The 26,458-nt window shown below is 42.5% G+C and overlaps 1 protein-coding gene across 1 annotated transcript in view; it reads right to left on the reverse strand.

The window, feature by feature from the left end:
• The window catches only part of LOC114569428 (BAH and coiled-coil domain-containing protein 1-like), a gene marked incomplete at its 3' end in the record, with an annotated part of 37,781 nt that extends 18,005 nt beyond the window's left edge, over positions 1-19,776 (reverse strand). The window contains exons 1-2 of the mRNA XM_028599237.1: positions 19,537-19,776; positions 16,228-16,551 (exon numbers count right to left, since the gene is read on the reverse strand). Coding sequence (XP_028455038.1) covers positions 16,228-16,399 — 172 coding nt within the window. The remainder of the gene's footprint in view (positions 1-16,227; positions 16,552-19,536) is intronic.
• Positions 19,777-26,458: the final 6,682 nt, after the last annotated feature.

The following is a 26,458-nucleotide window of genomic DNA, read 5'->3' on the forward strand; positions in this document are numbered from 1 at the left end:
GACAGAACAGTACAGATAACGGAGCCGAGAGCCACTGCGCCAGCCAGCCAGCCCAAGGTCTTTCTGCAGCCCTGAATATAATTTGCTGCTGGTCCACAAGGGGAACAAAGGAGAAATGTTAAATTCTTGTAGCGTTGGCCAAGACAAACGCAAGCATTTTTGTTCTGATAACCTACAGACAAGAGGAGGGAATGCACCTGGGTAGCCAAGGCCAAACAATATACAGTATTTCCTTGTAAAGAACACACTGTATAATACGCGTGCGTCTCCTTGACTTCTGTTGCTGCAAAGCTTCTTTGCCGGAAGGACAATGCTCCATTTTGCCCATACAGATAACCACCTTCTTTCCCACTGTAGCAGCTTACACTTTCAAGTGCATACAAGGTCAGCCAAATCACACATTAAATTCTTTTATGAAATGCATCTGACAAACTAGGCTTTAAAGTTGAGTTATGCCTCCCGACTGCTAACACTGGTCATCCATGATATGCTGCTGCCGGGGCCTGCTCAACATCTGCAGCAACACACTTGAGCAGAGATGAGTAAAATTAGGAGCATTTCCTGCAATCTGTACAGATGTACAGAGGAGAGAAGGTCATCCTCACCCGAACATGAGCAGATGAAGTGTAACATAGAGCAGGGCAGCCATAAAAAGCATCTCCTCTCCCTTCTCCAGCTGGTTAGCTTGATATAGCCTTTAACGGCTAGGAGTAGGAAAGGCACAATCCAAGGTCAAAGCAAGGAGACCGAGGGGAGGGATATCATCTTGATCAACTGCTCATGGCTTGTCTGTCTCGTTGGTTGACTGCACAGCTACCATTGCAGTCGTCTATCTCCTTTGCGGTGATCACATCTAGTCCGCTGGACAGGTGGGCGGGCCAGACGGTCACATGTCACCCCCCCCCCTCACTCTGCATTGGTCTCCAGGTTGTATTCAGAAACGACAGAGGAGGAGGGAGGCCTTGTGGGCTTACAGGCATGCATCTGATCGAAGTTAACAGATGTGATGCAGCTGCTCATTTTGTTTGCCATAGCACATCCTCATACTGTACACACACACACACACACACACACACACACACACACACACACACACACACACACACACACACACACACACACACACACACACACACACACACACACACACACACACACACACACACACACACAGAAAAGGCAGACACAAACATACCACTATATACACATGTTAGCAGGATGGAAATTAAAATCATATATTTTGCAACTGCTCAATAGCACTACTGGCAGTGTTTTGGGTCTCAAATAAAAACCCTACATCCCAGAGTAACCATTAAACCGACTTTGAACAGTGCGCCTATGATTGCACATGTTGGCTTTTCTTATTTTTCTTTAATATACGCTTAGCTCTGCTGGCCATAAAACATGTCAGCACCTACGCATTGGGCCAGAAAGCCTATATGGCGGGCCTGACCAGTGAAATGATTTGGGTAATCTGTTCAAGGAAGACAGCGAGTCATGGTGGTGGATTTAAGGGAGGAAGCATGAGTGAGAGGTAGCGCAAAGAAACCTCAGCTGGGTGTCCTCATATCTACGGGAGAGCAACAGCTTTCAGCAGGTTATCACAACGCCAGTGTGAGCCAAGCTCAGTCTAGACCTGGCAGAGGCCATAATGGATAGTGAGGGGGAGGCAGAGGGGGACTTGGAGAGACAGAGAAGGAGAATAAAGAAGAGTTATTAGGGTGATGTGAGGCAATGAGGGGAAGAGGGCCTATTGAAATGTTTTGACACAGAAAAAAAGCAAATGTGACACAGATACTTAAACAAGGGTTTGAAAAGCAAACCACAGTCATCTTGCTCTCTGTACCCTCTCTCTCCTCTTGCTTTCTTCCTGCTCAGCTTGAAACACTCACAAGAGTGACAACTGCAGACGCAACTTTCACAAACGGCTCGTTCACGGCAGAGCTTGTCTCATGACTCTCAGGCTGGCCCTCATTCTCTGCCAGATTGAGCAGCGCGAGCAGAGTCCAGGTCCTTCACCCAGATTACTAAAATCCTAAACACCCCATTATTTTCATGAGCTCACAAGAACACCAGGCAGTCTGGTAGCATGAACAGTATGCCAGGACCACAACTTGATTACACTACTGCTGTACAGCCTTGATTTATCAGTTATGCATGTTTTGTGCCATACTGCATCCGCAGCAGCTTTGACTTGTAGTGCCATGCGACACATTCCCTCACAGCCAGTGTGTGTGTGTGTGTGTGTGTGGTTTTTGGAGAGTGTGGTTTATGTCTCCTTACTGTATTTGTTCTGGCACCATGTTCTATTGTGGGGCTATAGGCTTTGCACTCCTCAGATAAGAGAGCAGTTATGTCAACAGTGGGTGCTGTGAAGGAGCCGCCTGGTCGTGTTGACATTCTACAACACTGCTTATTTACTCAGACCACAGAGTTCAGCAATCATCTAGCCTCTAATGCACTAATGACGAGAGGCCTCTTGGGGTGGAGCCCCCTCCCGGCTCTGCCCGGTACTGGCTTTCTCAGCTTGTCAGGTGAGAAGAAAGATGAGGGGGTTGGGGATAACTAATGGCTTTGAAAAATCCTGAGTTTAAACCCGACTGCCAGCAGATTCTGAAAAAAAAAAAAAAAAAAGGTTGACAAATGCTTTTTTACAAAACACACAAACCCTTGTAGACGCAGGCAGCATGAGTCTGCATATTGAGCTGAGCAGCCCCATCAGTAAAGAGTCAGTGGAGCAATCCATGCATAATTATGGAAAGGGGAGGGGGTTAATTGACTTCTTTGAGAAAGATCCTGATTTCTATCAGCCAGTACCATAATCATGTGAGCCAGGGCTCTCATTAAGCCCCCTCCCTCATTTATCTCTCTTCCCCTCTAACCCTTTACCCTCTCCCTCCCTCTCCTCCCCCGCTTTGAAAAAGGGTGAAACCCCAAACCGCTCCTGTGGTGTCCACAGCAGGCCAGGAAAGGGTGAGGCAGATTTATAGCTAGCACCTGAGTGAGTAAGGTGCACACTGGCACATAAACACATGAGTGCACATGGGCACACGCACACACGACTGCAGTTGACCTGACTGTGGCCCCTGTGCGGTGATACACTGGCTAGCAGGTATTAGCAGCAAACATGTGTGTCCCTGTGGCCAGAACTGTTCTCCACATACACAAAGTGTTGCACACAAAATTCAGACCCATGTTTTTGTTTTTGTTTTTCCTACAATAATGCTCAAACCACAGTGAAGCTGTAACAGCACCATAACAAGTGCTTTGAATAATTTACAGGCAGAAAGTATACACTGCCTAATGACACGCATCCCTACCACAAACAAATACATACATTATGCTGACATGTCAACACATAATTATTTACTAAAACATATCCACTATGACAAGCCTTTTGTTCAACATGGTTTTAACCTGATACGTTAAAAAAAAGCCCTCCTGGCTGCTTCCCTTTTCTTTTCTCTTCTCGTTCCTTTCCTTTATTTGGAAGCAGTGGAAGATTTGGGTAAAAGTTGAATTCCAGTGAAAGAGAAAAAAAAAGGATGATGTGGAGGAAAGAGATGAAAAGTGACAAATGAGAGATTTCCTTCACAAGCTCATAAATCAGTAGACGCGGGCAGGGCCAGTATGAGGCCTCTCTCAAAAAGCCTAACTTTTTTTCCCCCCTTTCACAGCCAGCGCTAACCACCCCTCTCCCTTTACATGCACGCAAACACACACCTACACAACCATATGTGCATAATCACATACACAAGAACGCACACTTTCTCCCAGATGATGTGTGCTTGAATCACATTCCCATTGCTCTCCACCAATCTGGTTGAGGCGCAGCGGCCTGCCTGACTGGCACAGAAACACATCTCATAAAATCACTTACAGTTAGAAGTAGTACAGGCTTCAAAGAGGCCTGCATTCAAACCAGTCCTGTTAAAAGGTCCAAGCACGTGTGCTGAAATAAATCCTGCTTATTCTGTCACATAAAAACACATTGGGTGGAGGGTTGGGCAGTACAGCTGCTGCTACAGGTAAGCGAGATGGACAGACAGACGAGGGAAATGAGCTCTTCAGAGCAACTGCTATATGCACACAGTAGGGTGCAACACACTGGGCGAGGATGTGGAAGAGCAGAGCGCAGAGACATCCCGCTGGGTTTGGAGGTATCTGCTGAGTTGGTGGGGAGCAAAAAAAGAGTGAGCAATGGGAACAACTGTCAAAAGTTCTTTTTCAGCTCCAGTGTTTGTTCGAGTGAATGTGGACCGTCGTTAGATTGGGCATATGGGCACTGTGGAGGGAGAGAAGGCGGCGACGACGCCCTGGTTGGAGATCAGAGAAGGCTCAGTTACTGCTAAGAAACTTGAGCCCTGTGCAGGATGGTCCCAGAGACTGCCGAATTGATGGAGATCCAAAATGACTTAGGATCTGCTTTCATTTTGAATGTTCACCATCTGCTTGGCTGGAAAGAGAAGCCATGGAGCGGGAGAAAACTCTGTCAACTGACAGATGAGACAGTGTGTGTGTGTGTGTGTGTGTGTGTGTGTGTGTGTGTGTGTGTGTGTGTGTGTGTGTGTGTGTGTGTGTGTGTGTGTGTGTGTGTGTGTGTGTGTGGTATTGTGTACTTGTGCAGACAGTGTGTCAGTATTGATCCTCAAAGCAGCTCCACTTTCTGAAAGGAGATCTGTCAAATAGGGATACACACATTTACACACACACATTAAACCAAATATTGTGTTAATACATTGCGGACCTCATAGCTTTCTCTAAAATAACAGACATCTGCAGCACCATCACATGTTCCAGTATGCCCGACCATTCTCTTCTTCCCACACTGCCGCATAGTTTACTCCACCTCCATGCCAGTGGTATTGATCCATCCAGTTTCCATGTGTGCAGACGACGTTGGTCTGGTAAATGCCCTGTTACCAAGGATGACCACTTCTCTCCTCATACTTCACTGGTCTGTCACACATTAGCCGGGAAGGTACAGAGCTTCCACATCACCAAAATAAACTGAATGCATGTCCTGTTTTGTTTCCTAACAACCGCACACAAATCCACATGTGCGCAACCAACTCCATTTATGATCCCTTAGCAACCACAGTCTACTGCTGACCTCCAAAAGCCCCACTGCATCACAATTTGTCATGTAGTTCTCTGGTAGTCTGAATCTATGACAGTTCATTTACTGGATAATCGCCGGAACATCTGGCAGCGGATGTCCCTCTCCTTGCAAATACTGCGTTCGTTTTGGCAACCAACAACAACCTTTGTGCTTGCAAGCTACATGCTGAAAATGGCAAGTTTTTAAGAACATTTGGATCGTGCAACAAGACAGGCCTGCTTGGTTCTTTCCGGGAATGGTTGTAAAGACTTACAAAGAATATGTTTACGGCATTTACTATCTACCTGGGACGTTTTGGGACTGATTAGTGGGGATTTGCTATCGACAAAATACACAGTGATACACTGTTAAGAGCAAATTACATTTAACCATGTATCCAGCTAATTTAAATAGCTCACGTTACTTTACTGTGTGAACATTTAAGTTCATTTCATATTGTATATGGTGTTTTCTTTTGCGGGGTGCAAATGTTCCACCAAAACAAGTTCCTTTCCGAGTCCATTTTGCAGAACCACCGTTGCTGTGTCTGGGGCTTTGCGCCGCCCAAGAGTGTTGTGGAGTAAGGTCTGGCAATGCGAAACTACGTCTCTCGTAAAATCCCCTGAGCAGTCCTCCAGCCTATCCATGATTAACCCACGAGGTAATCAGCAGAAATGCAAACAACTAAATTCCTGTTACTGTGTTGAAAAATCTCTCTCTGTGGCCTCCTGACCCAACACAGAAACCACAATGTCTGTATTCCTTCTGTCTGGTTAAAAGAGAGATAAACACTACACGTCAGGCCTAAGGACCTGATGAAGAAATGGCAGAAACACTCCCATAACTGTCATTCCATATGCTGGGAAAGCAATGTGATTTAAAGCACTCACCGGTAAAAAAACAATAAACCGCAGCTTCTCGCAAACGGGGGAGTCTGCACACCTGAGAACAAGCTGTTCCACGAGCAAAAAACAGGTAATGAAAATCATGAGGTGAAAAATGAACACAGCTTCTTAAAATTCTTACCTGATTACTTATGCAACAGATTTACAGTATAATGCTGTATAAATCCATCTGCGCGTTATTATTCTGATTACCGTCACAGATATATCGGCTAATCAATGTGGTAATTGAAGCAGTGGAATTTACTACATCGCCGCAACAGCTCTGTGCAGATGTGGAGAAGAGAGAGATGGATGGAATATAAAACGCCCAGGGCTGAGGTAGAATTAGGCACCTGCATCAGACCCCCATGTGCAATCACCCCCACATGCTGCCCTCTCAGCTGCCTGCCACTCGGTTTCCTCTCTCACTTCTTTTATACAATCTCTCCACCACACAACTCCTTTGATTGCTCTTTCCCGTGGGCATACGAGCACACACACACAAATACAACACATGTGTACACAAAAGCACACTTCTTCTGTACTGTTCAGAGACAGTTGCACCAGCTGAGTTTTGATTTGGCAAGAAAAGTTGCCTCTGCTACAAATACCGACAGGCACTCAAAAAACAAGCGGAGCACAGTTATCACACTGAAAACACACAAACCCACACTTATGAAAGCAAAATGCCTAATGCACAAAAACATGCAAAAAGCACAGGAAATCAGTCTTAAAAGCAAGTTTAATCACAGATAGACATAGGCAGCCACCCACACATAGCAAACATACACACACACATGCATCCATACACCCTCCCATTATGCTGTAGAACCAAAAGGCATTCAGCCATTTCAGCAGCGTTCTGAGAGCCAGCCAAGTGAGAGGTCTGTCAGTGCATTAGCCAGCATGTAATCATAGCCCAACCTCACTGCAATTAGAAGTGGTTCTAATTCTTCACTGGAAACACTGCCTTCTCCCACCACTAATAGTTTACTTTACTCCAACAGCTGACAGACCCAACCCTGCCTCTCTGCCTCAGCTTATCTCACACACACACACACACACACACACACACACACACACACACACACACACACACACACACACACACACACACACACACACACACACACACACACACACACACACACACACACACACACACACACACACACGACAGCTGTAGCTCGTCTGTCAGTATGGGAGATCAAAATGGATCCTGGGAATAGTCCCCAGCCATGTCCCTCTTGTGCCACATCAATCCTATGAGTCTTTAGGCAGTGCCACATTTCACCTACTGTATGCCGTGCAGCTCTGTGACTAAAGACCTCCTCTCTGCCTTCCCTCTCAGCCGCCTTCAAGGGAAAAAAAATCTCCTACTTTATCAAACACAACAGAGAGAAATGACAGCAAAATCATGAAACAATTGCAAAAATAAAAACCAGAAGCTCCTACAGGCTCTCTGTAGATGAGGCAGGCGTGTGAGGGGAGGGTGGTCAGATAGTGCTGGGGAACCGTTAGCTAATGAAGACTGAGGAAGAGGGAGCACTGCCTATACTGATGGTATTGCTATTAGCCTGTGAGCCGGTGCACTTGGGTGTCACTTCAAAGCATCCCCCGCTATTAATCAGAGACTATCCAGCCCTCGAGCAAGGGCCCCGCTGGCGGTGCCGCTAACTACCCCCCTCAACATCAACACAATGGAGCCATCATTACGGCCGTTACGCTACGCCTCGGCCAGACAGCGCACCTTTATCTTGGCATATACGTTACATACTCACGGCCAATTAATTTACCTGCCATGTCTCAGAATAAAGAAGGTGGAATGGGTGGTGGCTGTGGGGTATATGCAAGCACACATTTCCATTATGTAGTCGTTTATGTATTTGGGTGGGGGATGGGGAGCACCTGGCTCAGGTTGCATCCAGCGGGCTGTGCATTTGGCTTCGGGGGCTCTTTATGAAAGCACCTGGAAGAGGCTGCAACCTGTCTGGCCCAGACCCACAGGCCCAACCCTGCCCTGATCTGGCTCTCACCTGGCAACCCCAGGCGGGCCGACAGGTCTGACAGCCTCCCCCCTCCAGGCCCCCTTGGCTAACAACAGCCACTCAGCTGGATATCAGCCACCAAGTTTAAGGATTAACTATTGCACAGGCCCTGTCTCTTTAATACTAAATACATTTTATACAACGCTAATCCTTAACATCAACTCTTTCTTCATTTTGTTTTGACTGTCGTGATGGACAGCACTTTACCTCACGTCGAAGCGAGAGCACGCGGGGCAGGGGTGAAGAAATTATTGTCTTTTTTTTCTTTTCTTATTGTGAACTGAATGTATCAGTGAGGCTAATGGGGGGAAAATGCATTGCCTCATTTGCCGTTGCTCGCTTCTCGTAAATTTGCACATTCATGTTACATGAGGATGAGAGAATATGATACAAGACACTCTCCCCCTCCCCCTCCTGGTGTACTGTACTGAGAGCCTGCCGACTGTAGCAGCGCTGAGGGGATGAGATAACCGTTCACCATTGTGAGAAAAGGCTGTCAGCTCTCTCTCTCTCTCTCTCTCTCTCTCTCTCTCTCTCTCTCTCTCTCTCTTAAAAAAAGCTGGAGCAGTGGTTGCAGAAATAGTCCTGTTTCTATAATTAGATGTAAACAGACCAACCAGACTCTCATGCTTGCACTGTCCCACTGGCCCCCACGGCCTCCTGGGAGGCAAGATGTGTGAGTGTGTATATGACGTGCCAGTGTTTGTGTGTGCGTGCCTTTGCATGTCTGCCTGCATGTAAGTGTATGACAGCATGTGACAAGTGTGCATCTAGTAGTGCTGTCGCTATCCTCTCTCTCTCTCCGTCGCTCTGTCTGTTTCTTTCTCGTGCAGACACAAACTCTGTCCCCTCCCCCACATTCACCAGAGGGTAGGTCAGTGGCCGTGCGCGGCAAGCAGAGGAAGCTAATGCATGCAGCACCAGCAGACAAACACACATCTGTTGCTGAGGAGCCAGTCATTTGCCCCAGATCCTCAGGACACATACTGTATCAGAGAGAGGAGGCAGTGTAGCCTAGTGGTCACACCAGGCAGAGGGGCCACAAAAACTGTAGTGTGAGGTGAAGGGCAGAGGCAGACCCACTCTAAAAAAAAACATGGGAGACAATGAATGTACAAGAGAAGAAGGGAGGTGGGGGGACTGCAGGGAGGAGCAGACAGGCTATGGACATGGATCATCAAAGAGAGAACATGTATACATGAAAGAATTTGTGGTGTAAAACAAGTGATTTGGCAAATAAAACAGAAGGGGAGGGAAGGATTTGTGTTCTAATCAATGTCAGAAGAAGCACAGGAAATCCATGCAAGAGAGAGAACGAATAAATGAGAAAGCGAGAGAGCAACAAGTTCCCTTTGGATTGAGGACTAGGCAGCTGGTTGGATGGTCCCAAGAGACTTATTAAAATGGAATTCCTGATGCTAATCTTTGTTTTCTCACAAAAGGGCTGACACATCCTTGAGAGGCATACTGCATGTATATTTAATGGAAAATCTCTGCATATATTTAGCAGCACACTTCATTGTTTGGTACCATGTGTCACCACCGCCCGCTGTTCCTGCTGACAGTCGCCGAATCGTGGGCCATTATTTGAGTTCATCTGCACTCAGTCTTGCCCCTCCATTGCATACCATCTTCATTAATGGATCATAGTCTGCTTTTTGAAATGAGGAAGTCTAGTATACAGAACATATAGTCTGGATCAACAGAAGTGCATTTCCAGGATAATTGCCTAACATCATGTACCTCACTTTCTGCTGTCTGTGTTGCCGTTCTCAAAATCCCTTCGCTTCGGGAAACAACAACAAACTTTGAGCTAGCAAGCTACATGCTGAAAATGGCAAGTTTTGAAGAACATTTGGATCGTGCAATAAGGCAGGCCTGCTTGGTTCTTTCGGGGATTGTAAAGATGTAGAAAGAATGGGTTTACTATTTAACTAGAACTTGGACGTTTTGGGACTGATTGGTGGGAATAGCTATGGATTAAGTACACACAGTGAGCAAATTACATTTAACTATGTATCCAGTTAAGTTAAATATACGTTACTGTATTGTGTGAACAGTTAACTTCATTTAATATTGTATGTGCATTACATACATTAACAACATGTTACAACTGAAACTTCAGCCCGTTCTTTTGTAGAATTTCATAGAACCGGGCTGTACGCTAAACTGGCGTTTGACAGATCAAAAAGTGGGATTTTAAAAACTCATCTTATTTGCAGAGAAAGATTGAAGTAGGACCACTATGCAAGCTGCATCACGAGCATTAAATCATTCCAGTAGCACTAGTGGCAGATACAGAAGGGACAGACACAGTCGTTAGAGGGTTAACAATGCACCTGTCTGGGCCTCACAGCCAAACACAGGGTGCCTTGGCTCTAGTGTGTGTGTGTGTGTGTGGGGGGGGGGTCTGGAGAACACAGCACACACACAGGAAAAAAAACAACCACCCACCCAAACATAACCACACACACGCTCATAAAGTATTGTCACAAATCTGCTAACAACAATAGAGCAACGGCCCTTTTTTGTTCTTTTCACTGAACGATTACAATAATAAAATTGAAATTAAAAAACAAGTAATCTGGATTTTCTGCTTGAGCCGTTAATAATGTCTAACAGCTGTCACATGCAATACGGCCATGCGCTGAGGTGGGCCTGGGGCTGCCCGATGAGAGGCAGCCTGATACTGGGAGAGGGTGGGAGAACGAGGGGGCAAATTAAAAGAATGAGAAAAATAGCAAAACAGAGAGAGAGAGAGAGACAGAGAGAGAGAGAGAGAGAGAGAGAGAGAGAGAGAGAGAGAGAGAGAGAGAGAGAGATCCAAATCACAAACAGCAGTGGTTGACTATTCAATCTTGCAACAATACATTTTCAGTCCAGCTTTTTTTTTTTTTATTAAGTGTTGTGTGTGTGCGCGTGTGTTCGTCATGGGAAGTGAACAAAAGACTTTCATATCCTCATTGGATTCTTAATGCAACTTCTCACTTCCTCGTGTTGAGTGTAAAAATAGATGGCAAGGTTTTGAAATCCAATGCCCTGAAATCCGATACAGGAAGGTATTACCCTGCCCGTCACTCTCACCCGTGGGTCTCCTTTGTGTTTGTCCTGTGTACACGCCCCATGCTCGAGGCGAGGGCTCTGTGGCACCATGCCACACGGTGTAGTGTGGGTGGCGGTCTGTTTGAAGAGCCCGTCTCTGAGGCAGCATGGCCACTCACTAGCCAAATTCCTCTTGCAAAGCCAGAGCCCTGCTTTTATCGCCCCACTCAACCTAAGCCTTCATTTTCTTTGGACAGTTTTGCTGATGAGCAAAAAAAAATGCAAAAGAAAGGAAATTGATTAAATAGCTTATCTTATATCCAATCTGTCACTTAGGTTACCTTAGTGTAATGAAACCAGATGCTGTTACTCTTTTTTTAAAAGAGGTTATTGGACACCTGGTATGATGATCTAATAGTGACAAAAAAAATTATATTGATGCCTCTAACCATTCGAAACACAGTGAGTGCATTTTACCCCGATAACCAAAGGTATCTGAGAAGATGCAAGAGACCTACCCTTTCAAAGCAAATGACTGCCCTTGCAAGTCATTTGGGCATTCAGTGGGGGTGTCAGAGGAAGGTGACAGATGGCGGCGGCACTGGGCAAGGTGCTATTTCAGCCAGGTGTAGGACGCCAAGCAACACCTCCACCATTCAGGTAGACTCCTGTGACATTGCGTCTGAACGGTGTCATCTCACAACAATCCACAAACGAGCCTGAGAACAGGCCAACGTTCTCACTCTGTTTTGCAGAGCCGGAGCAAAAGAGAGAGGGAGCAGGCGAGGCCCGAGTCAAAAGGAACTTGGCCAAAGACCCACGTTCTGTCAATTTACTTTCACAACAGTCGCTCCTAGATACAAATAGCCTTTTTAAATGTAATATTTAACTTGGGTTATTTAGAATATCAGTTTTCTTTTCACTCAAGTAAGGCTCACCTCCCACCCCCAAAATTGTTAGATCTAGAAACAAAAGACAGGCCCTAGCTTTAAGTGGGGCTGGGTGCTGTGCTGCTAAATAATTACGCTGAGCATGCAACACACTACAGCCACCACTCTTGTCTGGGGTTAACAAGAATGAGGTGGAGGGGGGGGGTAAGTAAAGCCAACGGGAAGCAGGGTATGAACTGGGAGTACTCACAACACAAGAGCTACAAGGCCAAGAAGAAGAAGCAGTCTCCCTTGCCACAAACAACCCACTTACTGAGGTTATTATTTTAAAGACTCTGGTTGTAACCAGCCCTTTGCTAACCCCACCAAACACCTGTGTTTGTCTTTGAAGCATCTTCTCAACAACCACAGACTCATGGGATATTCCAGCAATGAGACGTTCAATAAAAGTCTCAGTAAAGTTATTTATTCCCCTTTGAAGAAAAAAAAAGGGGGTTAGGCAGACAGCATAGCTAACCTTTGAAGGGGGAAGCTGCTTGGATATCCAGCTAGGACATAAAAACCAAGGGAATGACAGGGACATCCTACCAGAAAACAATAAAGGGGGTGGAAGGGATGTTTTTTTTTTTTTTATCTGTAACAGCAGCCGTAAAACACACACAAAGCTGGGGTCTGCAACAATGGCCCAGGGCAGGGGAGGGTGGCTAAAACAGAGGTGGCAGGAAGACCACCGCTTCCCAGACACAAGGGTCTTCCTGCTGGAAAGAAAGGAGACTGAGAAATGAAGGGGAGGAAAAAGAGGACAGCTTATGGAAAGGGAGACCGGGGAGATGTAAAGGAAGGGGAGGCCGAGTGAGTGAGATGACACAAATATGACCTTTGATTACATGGGGTGTTTAGAGCTGAGCTCAGCCATGGACAGCCTCTAAACCCCTGCTGCTCCCACACAGCCACACCTCAGCCAGAGCACACTGATCAGAACAATATGGCTGAAAGATGAGCCCCCAGTCATAAATGCCAGCAGTAAAGACAGCTTCACTGTGTCTCCTGCTTTGACACTATCCAACATCTGAATCCAGGCCTCACAGCCAAGTGAAGACAGTCTCGAACTCTGCGGCGGAGCCAGCAGGAGATAAAATTACTATTTCAAAGTCCTTGTAAATGGACTGGCTGAATTAAACTGCATTAGATGAGTTTACAGGTCTTTGTCCCACTGCATCAGCAAGCACACAAAGAGAAGTTGCTCCAATGTCACATTCCCAGAACACAGTGAAAGTGCAAACTATAAAATCGACCACCTGACATGCATTACAAATGACTGGCTTGTAGTAGGTGAAGATGGACAGAGGCAAATGCACACTGACAGAATCTCTACCGGTTCTATGTTAACGTGCTTCAGTGGGCAAGATGGTAGGAGCCTGTATTTGTTGTTGCTTGATTGCAACCAAACTCACAAGTGTGCACGGAAAAAATAAGAGATTTCCTCCCAAAAATATGTTGAAATTCTATAACCTGGAAAGGAACAATGCCAAGGGAGGGTGTTGCAACTGCCATCACTCTTTCCAGCAGCGAGGGTGAAGGGAGCGCTTACAATAAATAACTCTGCAACGTCAGAGGAGCCCTTTCAAGGAGCCACATCAGAAACCTGCCTCTGAATGCATTTTTACATCAACCCTGAAATATTCATGCTCTTTGTAAAGTATTCATGTGAACCAGTGTGCAAGTTAGTCCCCAGGGGGAAAGTGCAGAGAAAACTGAAGGGATCCAACACAATCCGCAAACAACATGCTCAGTTGTGCTAATGTTGCTAGCATACGGGACACTTGAAGGGACACTAATGACCTGCCCTGTCAAGACAAACAACAGTCTGGGAGCAGTTTGGTCAGATAACCAAAGAGCATTTTACTGCTCTTACATGGTGTGACTGGCCTGTATTCATTTGGGTAAACTAACTAAAAAACTACAGAGTTTATTAACTGTTGAAAATACACAAATTGCAAAAAAAAAAATACTTAACATGTTTTTGATTGTATTATATATTATCTGGACATATAAAAAGGTAAAATTGTGTGTGTTTTTTTCATTGTGTCCACTGGATTATAAATTTGCATTGTGTGCTGTTTTGATGAATTACCATCTTAAAAATATATTCCATGAATAATTGTGAATTATGCTCCATGTCTCATCCACCTATTTGCATTATGGCATGCTTGACATTTTCAAATATGATTAAGATAAATCAACGATTGTACATCAGCAGAGCACAATAACAAAATAATTCTTATAGTGCCCAGAAGGGATTTAGATATGTGAACTAAAATTATTCTCCATGTTAATTCAATAAAATACCTGAAATGTAAAGAATTAAGTCATTCTCCGGATCTTGAGGATATTAGATAGACTTCTCTCCAGTCACGCCCATGTGTTACTGAGGAGGCTGGGGAGAACAATAAACCACCTGTGCTCCTCATTGAACAGTGATGACATTTGGAGGCTAGTTCTTCGTGTTGGTGCGGCACAATACTACAAAAGAAACACCAAATCTGGTTGGGGGAGCACCTGTACCCTGTAGCCAGCATTACCCTTCATGCTCTCAACAAAACAGCCATACGAAAAAAGAAAGAAAAAACATACGGACGCAGGCTGTGTGTGTGTGTGTGTGTGTGTGTGTGTGTGTGTGTGTGTGTGTGTGTGTGTGTGTGTGTGTGTGTGTGTGTGTGTGTGTGTGTGTACTGCCAAAAGCAAACAAGAATGGTGAGAGATGAATGGTGAACAGCGCCTATGAATTCTCCTGAATGACTAATTATACTTTGTGTTTAGCATGATTTTGCAAATTAATTTAGAATCTTTAGCCTACCAGAATACTGCCTATACAGTAGAACCATTTAACAAGCATGAATAAACAAATAAAATAAAAGGGCAGAATACAAAAAACATTGTCATAGGTTACATTGATGCTGTATTTAACCATCTACAACAACCACCTACACTTAGCCCCCTTATAATTTTAGCTGATATACATTACATCAAATAACTTTAAAAGGCTAATTATTTCCTGCTCTCCAGTGACCCAAGAATCCTCAGCTACTGCATCATAAACATGTGTTTCTTAGAAGCCACATTAACATATTTTCAAAGCACATTGTTTCAGAAGTGTAACTGTTTGATGCAATCAATATGCCACCATTGTGACTTATTTAAATCTCTTTTGTTTTACATGGGTGGAGGAAATGAAAAGCTACAACAGTATATTGTGATTCAATCCACTGCAATGCTTTGCAAGATTGTTATATATTTAAATCTAATAGGCCTACATTATGTCCACCTCCATATTTAAAAAAAATTAAATGCATCAGCTGCTATATACTCTTCTATTCAGCAATTATAAATTCTGACTGTTCTATCTGAACACAAATGTGTGTACTCATGTTTGTAAAGATTCACATTTGGGTATATAAGATACCCAGGTCACTTGTTAAACCTGATAAATGCACTGTGAACACATTTGCACCCCAACACTTTGAAGCCCAATATAGGAGGAGGATTTTCTACTAGCTCTTCTTCCTGCAACCTCCATACATTGTAAAACCATGCAGACTCGTTCATCCTTTGCTTGCTTATGGCGCTCGATATGGCCCAGGGTTTTTCTTTTTTTTTTTGAGCTGGTGTGACACTTGTCACTTTAACGTGAAGTGACAAAATCTCATTTCAGATTCAGCCCCATGAGCCAGTGGGAAACCAGTTCCAGTGTGCTCTGTCCAACTTCATACGTACAAACTAAAACAGATCTCTAATGCCATTTTTAAATACCATGGCATTTACCTATCTTATCAAAAGGCTATTTGTTTAACTAAGATGTCTTTATTACCTTCGAGATATTAAGGCTATAAATGTTGATTCAGCTTAATCAAAATTCCTTTTCATAGGCCTAGTGTAAATCAAATTTCACCAGATTTATTAGCTGATATTTGAATAGGGAAACTCTGTCAACAGCCACACCTGAGCAACCATTTATTTAAAACAGAAAGCCCCGTCTTTTATTATTATTTTTTTGTGCAAAAATAATCAGCTACTATCACACATGCAGGCCATAGCCTATCACTCAAGCTGACAAATGCACAGGCTTTATAACGCAACATTATGAGAGGAGCATTTGAAACAACAGCCAGCTTTCAGATAAGATAAATGTTGATGGGAACAAACACTTTAGTAGCTACATTCTTGTATGACAAAAAAAAAACCTCCGTACGTGTTTGACTAACCTGAGTGGGGAGCCATTGGTATGTGCGAGGGGTAGTATTTCCCTGGCGTGAAGTGACCGCCGTGCTGTACAGAGCCGTGGCCCGAGGGAGCGATCCGAGAGGCGGCTCGGTGCACCAGGGCGCCCCGCTCTGATAGGAGGTGCGCCGGAGCAGCGAAATCCCGTCCTTCCATTCCGAAGAATGTTGAGTAATCCGAAATCCGGATAGGGCAGGTCAGAAAAATCAAATGCAACCCATAAAATAATCCTTTCCTTCAGATCTATGTGTTGCATTCAGTCGATCGCAGGCTTCCCCAGCCAATAACGCAGCCCCCGATCATCTTTTCTGTCAAAGGAGAAATCCAAAGCTATTTTCATTATCAAGAAAAATGGAAAGCCCCGTTAAGAATTACACGATGCAAAAATACTGACAGTGCGGTAAAAATGTAAAAGAAAACTAATCATTACCGCCCCAGTTAATTTCGCTGTAATACCTTTCTGTCACATATCATGGCTTATTTTGCATATAGGCCTAGCTGAAATGACCCATTTAAACCTAAAACTCATGGTGTAAAATAAGTTACCGCTGATAGAAACGGCCAGCGAGGCGTCCAAAAGCCCACTGAGCCATGCTCACATTCAGCTCTATTGATCAGCCTGGATATACTGTATGCATCATATGGAGGAGAGCACTTCATATTCCACAGACACAGGCACAACGAGTAGATAGACACATTTTACGTTTCTATATAGGCTATTCTATTTTATAATGTTCATATTATATTTTAACAATTAGGCCTATACCACGTCAGCAGTCGCCAACTGTCACTCTCTCACAAAATCATGGTAGGCTATAGCATATTCAAATGTGTTTCATGAAATTGTGATTGCTGCAACAATCTAAAGAGGAGAAGGAGAAAGTATGTTGTCCTGTTTGGGTGGGTTTAAATAAGGGAAGCCTACTCAGCCTACATCTCAAGGTGAACAACGCTGCCTGCCTTCTCCTGCTCGTCCTATTGTCTCGGATTGATACAGGCGTTTTTCTGCCTCCATAACCTCCATCCAGCTCTCATTGCACCTAGTCTACAATGATTTTCTATATCAACTGGCATAAATCAATCAGATTTATTATATTTTGCACCTTCTACAAACTACAAAATAACCTAGTTTATCATAAAACTGTCAATTGAAAAAAAGAATGCACCATGCATCGACCAATGTGCAGAAGGAACCTGCACTGTCAGTTTATAAAGTTTCGAAACAAATCATAAGAGACCTACTTAACATAAGAATACAATTAAAATACCGCATAAGAGATGCATCAGCTCCTGAAAGACATGGATCTCTCTTTTGTGTGTGTGTGTGTGTGTGTGTGTGTGTGTGTGTGTGTGTGTATGTCTGTGTGTGTGCGCGCGCGCGAATAACTGCACTCTCACTGTCTTCATCTGCCTTGACCTATTTCAGGTCAGGTAGCCTAATCAAATGGAGTTGTAAATACATTATAGGCTATACTCTGCCATGCTACAAAAATGGCATTATATAGCCTAGTCGAGATGGGAAGAAAACCCATTTTGCATGAATTAAAATAAAATGTAATTTCACTGCTAAAATATAGGCTATGTTTTTGTCTTAACAACAATCATCTAAACGTGACAGCCCATTTTCTTGTCCCTCATTAATGGCTGTGAGTAATTAAAACAAAGCAAGCACACAGAAGGCAGCTTAATTGTATAGGTCCAAATGAGTAAACAAATAAATTATGACTGGATGTTCTCAATACAGGAGGATATATGTGTGGTTTTATATTAAATATTCTCAATTTAGGATCCCTACAGGATTTCTCTGAGGGGTGGCAAAAGGGGCCCCAGCAAAATGAAAGCATAATTTCACCATAAATTAAATAACAACAACAAAAACTAAATTCTACAATATGCAAGAATGGCATATTGTAATCATATATGCTATTTTACTCTCAGCACTATTATCTCCCCATGTAGCCAGTTACAGCCGAGCCTACAATTCAGTGCCACATCAACAATAATAAAATCTTTCCATACGGAGCTCCCTGGGACAAAATGTTATCCACGGAGGCTTCCCTGATCTAATGTGTGTGCATCCTTAATGTGAAACGTTTACAAAGCCTTGCTGTTGCATACATGATAGCTGGGTCTTCAGTTTGAGGACTGTGTAGAGATCTAAGGTGAATGGCCGCCCGTCAGCAGGACTGCCTTTGTCTCCATACTGAGAAAGTGCTTTGCAGTCAGCCATTACCTTCCCCCTCGCCATGCTGTTGTATTCATCCCACTATGAAGCCCATGTCTACTAACAACCTCAGAATAAAATTATTTAACATTTACGAGGCTATGAAGAGACTACTGCTTTGTAAATGTTCGAAATGTAGCGTTCGTAGGAATTTAATTGCCTTAGCGTAAACACACACGGTTGCTTCCTTTCATTCCAGCCTATAATGTTCGAATTCCGCTCACCAAATATACGCTATAATATTTTTTTTTTTAACTGTTCGAATGATCGACGCCCCTAATGCAATTCATTAAGCAGCTGTCAATTGCATTTACAGAATCCAATCGAAAGCAGAAACGCAGATAAATCAAATTACGCTGTAGAGGTCGGATCGCGCTGCGAGACAGGCGGCCCTCCATGACTGAGCTGGCCGGCAGGGAGTGCACCTCGACCGGGTCGGGTAGAAACACGTCTCCTGTCCTCTCAATGCAAATGATCTGCTTAGAGTGTAGGTATTGCAACCTGACTAAAACCATAATCGACACCCCACCGACAACTTACAGAAAAAATATAGCCTAGCTACATTTTTCAACAATTTATTAAATGTTGGCCAATTGCAAAAAAATTTAAAAAAAACAAAGCCTGGCACGTTTCTAAGGATAGCCTAATTAAAACAAAACAACATGCAAATAATTAGTCGATCAATAATTAAATATTTTATCTATCCTAATTACAAAAATGCCCCTAACGCCAAAATATAAACTATAACATTGTTATTAATTGTATTGTAAATAATATTAGTAACCTAACGATTATAATAAGTATAGGCCTAATAGTAACAATTTAAGGTAATTTATTTTTTGTCAGCTCACTGCATTAAATCATCGATTTATTCCACATAGGATACACCTCACACATCCTGTTTTGTTATTTTGTAAATTATAGCACTGCACTGTGTATAAGGAATAGAATGTCACATATAGCATTTTGGACTAAAATATAGCCTGTCATCTTACAACGAGTTAACAGGCCTTCAAATATTTGTATTCAATTAAAAAAAAAAATCAAGTATATGAAAATGACTACTTACTGGTATGTTAAATCCTTGCATAACAATAAATTAAAAAATCACAAAACACAGGGAGGGAAGGTGCAAGGCCAAGTGCGACGCCCATTTAAAATCAAAATAATAGAAATAAACCATGTGGCTAGAGTGTAAATCCTACAATATTTCCATCTGAGGCTGTGCAGTAGCCTGCTGGTTCAGTCTATGGAAGCAGTGGGACTAGTCTTCCGGCCTGGCTGGATCGCGGCTCGGATCTCCGAGCAGCGGTTTCTCTCCCGGTGCAACTGCGTACCTCGCGTTTCGGGGCAGGGTAAACACGCCCTCCCATTGGTCGGATACCTGCATGTTAATTAGCTCGTGCCGCCCGCCCGGAAATACGGAAGGTTCTGATTGGCCGGCAAGTCAGGCCAATGGTGTGGTGACTGGCAATGCTAAACAGAGAGAAAAGCGCCAGATTTAAAGCACGGGATGGTCTAAATCACTTACAATAGAGCTCAGTGCAACCTGAGCAAAGCTTAAAATGCATAGCAGATATAAAGGTCTATAGCCTGCAGATAATTTAGAGAAATAGTCAGAATTGCAATTCAATTGATGCATGCAACTTACATTAGCCACTTGGATAATGCTCCAAATATATTTTAATGAAAAATATTTACATTAACCTGCTATTTACCAAGAGCTTTAAGCCTGAATGCATCGCAAATATTTACAGTAGAAAAAGGAAAACATGTCAAATTAATGTAAATACATTTTAGAGGTTCAGGTGTATGTGTGCTATCAAGAATAGCATACCCCAATTTAACGTAAATGGGTTTGATATATAAATCAAAAATATTTATACCACCTTTAAAACTGGGTATATGTTCACATTCCTTCCTATGTGACCTGAAGATCTAGGTATGTCATAAATAGCACTACAATATAAAAAGTGCTGAAAAATAATGATACAAGTGAAACATTTAAAATACATTTATTGAGCAATGTTTAAAAACACACCAGTTTTGAAGTTTTCCAAGCTGAATAAATTATATTTTATATTTAACGGATTGATATGTAGGCCTATTTTTCAGCTGTCACTGAAAACACCCTTTAAAAAAACATTTTGCTAATCATTGCTACATCAAACATTCGCTATCTATATTATTTCCTTCTTTAGAGTCACTAGAAGCTTTTCGGCAAGTGCTTTTAAAGCCAATTTCTGAAAATCTTCACTGAATCATGCAGACAAGACAATAATTCCACTATTTCCCTAGCGTTATTACTATGGACTTTGGTTATTACATTATGCTAAATGTTTACAAATGAATCCCTCCCTGTATGTAAGCTCTGATTGGCTGGCGCGGCGCCAGAGCATTGTCAGTCACAGAGTGTAAACAAGACTCTGATTGGCTGTTGGCCAGTCCGCATTGGGCTGTCTGAAAAAAAAGAAGAAAAAAAAAAGGCAATAACTGGCCCTGCGGTTTCAAGGCGTCCCGGGTTAGATGATGAAAGGGGATAAGAAGAGGCAGTTTCAAGGCACCCCAAAGGCGGACCCCCATTGGCCCTGAAGCCATATGAGTCAAGCGTGAATCAAAGGGAATACTGCAGAGAGGGGGAAATGATATGTTGGATATTTAAAATAATCGAGGTTAGTTTTCGGATAAATGCGGACCAGCGATGCTAATCATTATGAAAAGTTATGAATACAAGTGAAACGAGCCTCGAAACAATTTCGTTTATAGGCTGCAAGTGAGGGTGAGAAGAGAGAGAAAGAGCTCCGGTTGTGGATCGCCCTACCGAAGTCCGCTTTAATGGAGAAAATCAGCATGGAGTCTTTCACCATTTTAAAGTGTGGCTGAATGAGGTTTGTCGTAGGCTATAGTGGGGTTAGCGCGGTAAAAAAGGAGAAAAAAACATTTACGGAGTAATTTGTTTGAAATAAAAATTGACTTTGAGTTTATCGGATAATCGCCTGCTGTTTGTAATAGTTGTGGTCTGGTTTTAGTCGGTAAAATGAGATTAGGGTGTAAAATGCTAGTGGATATGAAGACGATGTAGAGACGTTCATAAATGTGCTGCAGCCACTGTTTGACATTTGACATTGTTTGTGTAACCTATATTTGATTCTGCCACGGGTTTTCTGGGAGGCTCCCTGATTTTTGCTTAAATACATAGTTGGAACTTTCTGATATGCAATAGGACTACATTTTTAAGTTAATGTTTTCTCTATAATACTATTAAAGAAGATAATTGTCTTCATGTACTTTTCATTTTGGTTATTATTCAACACAACTGTGCATTAAACTAGTAGGCTAACATACGATATACAATATATATTTAATCGATTTTTACATTGCACATTTTTTTGGGTAGCCTGCCTATGCGTCATCACAGGAAAATAAAATTATTTAATTTTTCCATTTTATTTAATATTTTTTGGGCAGAAAAACCTCAAACTGGCTCAATGTTATAAATGTAGGCATATAGCCTGGTATTCTACATTCACCTAGACCTACATCAATTAAAATACAAAATATTTCTGAAATTCTCTTCACTTGCACACATTAACGTCTAGCTGAATTTAAGAGTTTTTTTTTTTTTTTTTTTTTTGCATCCATTCAGTGGGACCATATATAATTTGCCACAGCTTACACTATTTTGTGCACTGCCCTGCTGTGTGAGATTGTACAAATGGTCGGCTGCTTTGCTTGAATAGCCTGCTATATATTTTAGCAGAAGGTGTTGGAATTTCATCTCATCATGGGCTCCTCTAGAGTGAGTGCATGCATTGTGAAATAGTCAAAGAGGTGGTCAGCTGCATGAGCATGCACGTAATACGTTTCACACGCACACGCACACACACGCACACACACACACACACACACACACACACACACAGCAGGCAGAGTGATAATTAATGCGAAGTGAGTGATTTCTTAAGAAAAAGACCAGTTTTACGACGAGGATTGTCCTCGATCAATGAAGCGTTGATGATTGACAGTGTGTCCCTCCCACCCACGTCTACATTCGGATAAAGGGCCCTTGGGTACTGAGGATAGACAAACTGATTGTCTATACGCTTTTATTTCCACATGCACATGAAATACTCTATAAGCATGATCATCTGGAATATTTAATGTTCGGAAAATATTTGTTTTATAGGTCAAGTTTGAAGAAGAAGAAAATGCTTTATCGCGTGATTAAAGTTGTATGAGCATCTTAAAATATATTTTTCTTTATTATTTAGCTACTTAAATGCTGAAAATCTCACTGCAAGAACTTGCTTTTTAACAATGAATTGAATCATCCAAAATGAGTGAATGCGGGACTTGGGATCGGTTTTTAATGCGTTTAGCTTGGTCAGTAAGTCATGAAACTGAAATAATGTGGAGTGAGTTGACAACAGATTGCCTTTGATCTGTGTGTGTGTGTGTGTGTGTGAGTGAGCATCCAGAATCCATGATCTGATTGGGTATTAGTCCATATATCAATTAAGCAGCTGAAATAAATCACATTGGTTTATACATAACTTATAACATTTTGCAACAGCTTTTATTTTGAGAATAGTCTTGAGAATATAAATATATATATATATATATATTATGTTTATCATGGATGTATGGCCATAAATGAGGTAGGCTAACTGTGTGTGTGTGTGTGTGTGTGTGGAGAGGGGGAGGCTACATAAGAACTGCTTGAATTGTAGTGGCATATGGCATAGCCTCGCTTGCCAGATCATCTACACGCAGAAGGGTCTGGCTACTCCACACAGAATTGCGGGATGGGAGGAAAACGTGCTGTGGTTTATTGCCATTTCTTTAAACCAATCACAATCGTCTTGGGCATTGCTAAGCGCCGGACAGGAGCCGCTGCAAAATAGTTGTGCGAGAGAAAACTCAGATTGGACAGACAGCTAGCTGTCTCAATTTACCATGCAGAGATGTGAGGAGCAGTTAACCAATTTGTTGTTAAAATTCCAACAAATTACAAAAAGGGTCTTTTTATTTTATTTTTTAGGTTGCATTTTAAGTGGGTAAAATATACTTATTTATCAAAATTAGACGATTGGCCTTTACTGGATAGGTTTTTTATAATTTTTTCTTTGGTGCTCCATTATACTATGAGCAGTATCCACACACTTCACTCTTCATGCTTTAAATGATCTTTTGTTTTCAGCCAGCGGAAGTATGATGTGAATTACCTGGTTTAGCTGCCCTTTAGTGAGAATTATCTAAAAATAAAAGTAACAGTTTTATTTGTGAGGTGAAGATTGGGGTTCTCTCTTTGAAGAGAAGACAGATCCATGTAACAGCGCCAGCCTGCAGTAGGCTTCTGGTTATGCCATGTGTAGTCTATATCCTTGACGTTCCACTCCCGGGATTGCTCCGGTGCTGCCGGAAAATCCGCCGGATGCATATATTTTCGCAGATTTCCGTTTGCTTCCGCTTTCTTTGTGTTAGAATTTTAAACTCCGGTGGATTTATGAGGACTATGGTTAAATGTTCCTCACATCTCTGCAGGGTAAATTGAGACAGCTAGCTATCTGTCCAATCTGAGTTTTCTCTCGTACGACTATTTTGCAGTGGCTCCTGTCCGGCGCTTAGCAATGCCCAAGACGATTGTGATTGGTTTAAAGAAATGCCAATAAACCACAGCACGTTTTTCTCCCATCCCGCAATGCTGTGTGGAGTAGCCAGACCCTTCTCCGCTACGCAGCGTGTGGATGATCTGGCAAGCAAGACTATGCCATATGCCACTACAATTCAACCTCGTTTATGGCAATACATCCAAGACAAACATAAAGAAAATGTTATTTATATTCTCAAGACTATTCTCAAAATACAAGCTGTTGTAAAATGGTATAAGTTATGCATATAAATAAACCAATGATTCATTTCAGCTGCTTAATTGATATATTGACCCATTGACCCAATCAGATCATGGATCCTGGATGCTCACACACACACACACACACACACACACACACACACACACACACACACACATTTTGGTACTGAAGCATGCATTGTATTTGTCTATATAAATGGAACTGCACTAGCCCACAGTCCTGTGAAATCCTCTGGCACCTTTGCCCTTCTTTACCTTTAAGTTCACCAGGGAACGTGACATCATATTTAACCCCCTCATTACCTCAATGGGGATTACAGAAGGGCCCTGCAGCCCTGCAGGCCCATGATGGAATTGACATGACAACATTTGCGAAGTTCATCACCAGTTGGAGGCTGCTAAGTGCAATTCCATACTAATAGCAATGGACAAAAACTTTTCAAAAGTGAACTCATGAACGTACTCTAAAACTTAAACTATTGAATACTATTGATTCACCAACACTTGCAGATCTAAGTGTACCAAATTAACCCATTTGTAGTTGCCTGTATAAATATGTGTACATCAGCATGTTTTTGATTTGGCATTCAAATACCACTGAACTGATAATATAATATACAATAAATAAATGTAAGATAAATTAATAAACAGCTTTAGTCGTCCGTGCGTTCATATAGCCTGTCTCACATTAAGTCATAATGTTCCTTAACTAAGTCTTGTGATCATGGATGTCTAACACAGCTGTTGAAGGCCTAACAACACACAAGAGCAACATTATTAAACTCATCAGCCATGTTGTTACCCAACATCTGCAGTGAGGTGCTGGGGGACACTGGGGGGGTTGCTCCCATGGTCATGACTCATGTGATTAAGATAGCTGTCACTAAAAAAAGCTCTTGTTTTAGAGAAGAAAAGGGGGTTTGTGGTGTAATTGATTTCTTCCCCAGCTGCAGGTTGGTGGTGGAGCATTGCATAAGCATCACATGGCTGAACTGGGTAGTGATCATGTAGATCAGTTCAGAGTCCCAGACACAGGCCCAGTATCTCAGACCCAGGTCTTCTTCCTCTTTTTATTCACAGATCCCTCTGCATTCATTTTACACAACTCTCGCTTTATCTTCTTCCTCTCACAACCCCCTAAATGCTTGGGTGGATTTATTAGGATAGTCTGATTTCTCTTGCCAGTTTTATAGATAAATAACACCACAGGAATTCTGTTGGCTACCGGTATGTATGCCCTGCTTACTGTATATAGTGATATGAAAGAGATTATGCTGTGCAGCAAAGCCTGTTTCAAGTTGTCTGGTAACAGACTTCTAAAATCCTTTGAACGCAGATGAGAGGATGGAGATCCGATTTCATGAAATTTCACAATAAAGTATGGAGACTGAAATGTGTGTGAATTACAGTTTACATTCCCTAAAATGCAAACTATGTCTTTTTGCCTACAAAGTCATATTATTTGATATTAGGATAATGATGCTGGAGACTTATTGCAAATTAAAGACTAATACATGTCCATATGGTTGTTGGGATGACATAAAGGCATAAACTGTAAATCAGCTATAAAAACTTGAACAAACAATGCTAAAACTGTAACTTTGCCACCAAACGTTTGTATTGTGAACACCACCAAAAAGCTAACAATCACTAATGTGAACCTCAGTAGCAAAACCTGACAGCCACACGTTTGAGGCCAGACAAAGAACCCAGAGGTTGGCACAGTGGAAGCGTCCTCCAATCATCCGCCTCTCTGTAAACTGAATTAAGAAGGTGCTGAGACCGGGGCCACCAGTTACTGATGGGATTCAGTGATTCAGGCCTAGCAGGACAGCAGGCTACTGCCCTAACTAAGAATGTGTGGCTTGGTTAAAAGCCTCAGTTGATGCTTATCCACAGTAACAACAACAATAACAAGCATGCACTGAAGTCGGAGCATGTTAAAATGGCTTCTGATAACAAGCAACTTTTGAACAATCAGAGTAAAACTAATTCCTTTACAATTATCTGATGTGGTGCATTGGTTTTAAAGTAATAACTAAAGTGTACAGCTGTCTGCCTCCATGCACTACTTTTTATTCTAAGCATCTCTCTCTCTCTATGTCTCTTTACTTGCTGC

This window comes from Perca flavescens, chromosome 15, assembly GCF_004354835.1.
Source record: "Perca flavescens isolate YP-PL-M2 chromosome 15, PFLA_1.0, whole genome shotgun sequence".
In the NCBI taxonomy this organism is placed as follows: Eukaryota; Metazoa; Chordata; class Actinopteri; order Perciformes; family Percidae; genus Perca; species Perca flavescens.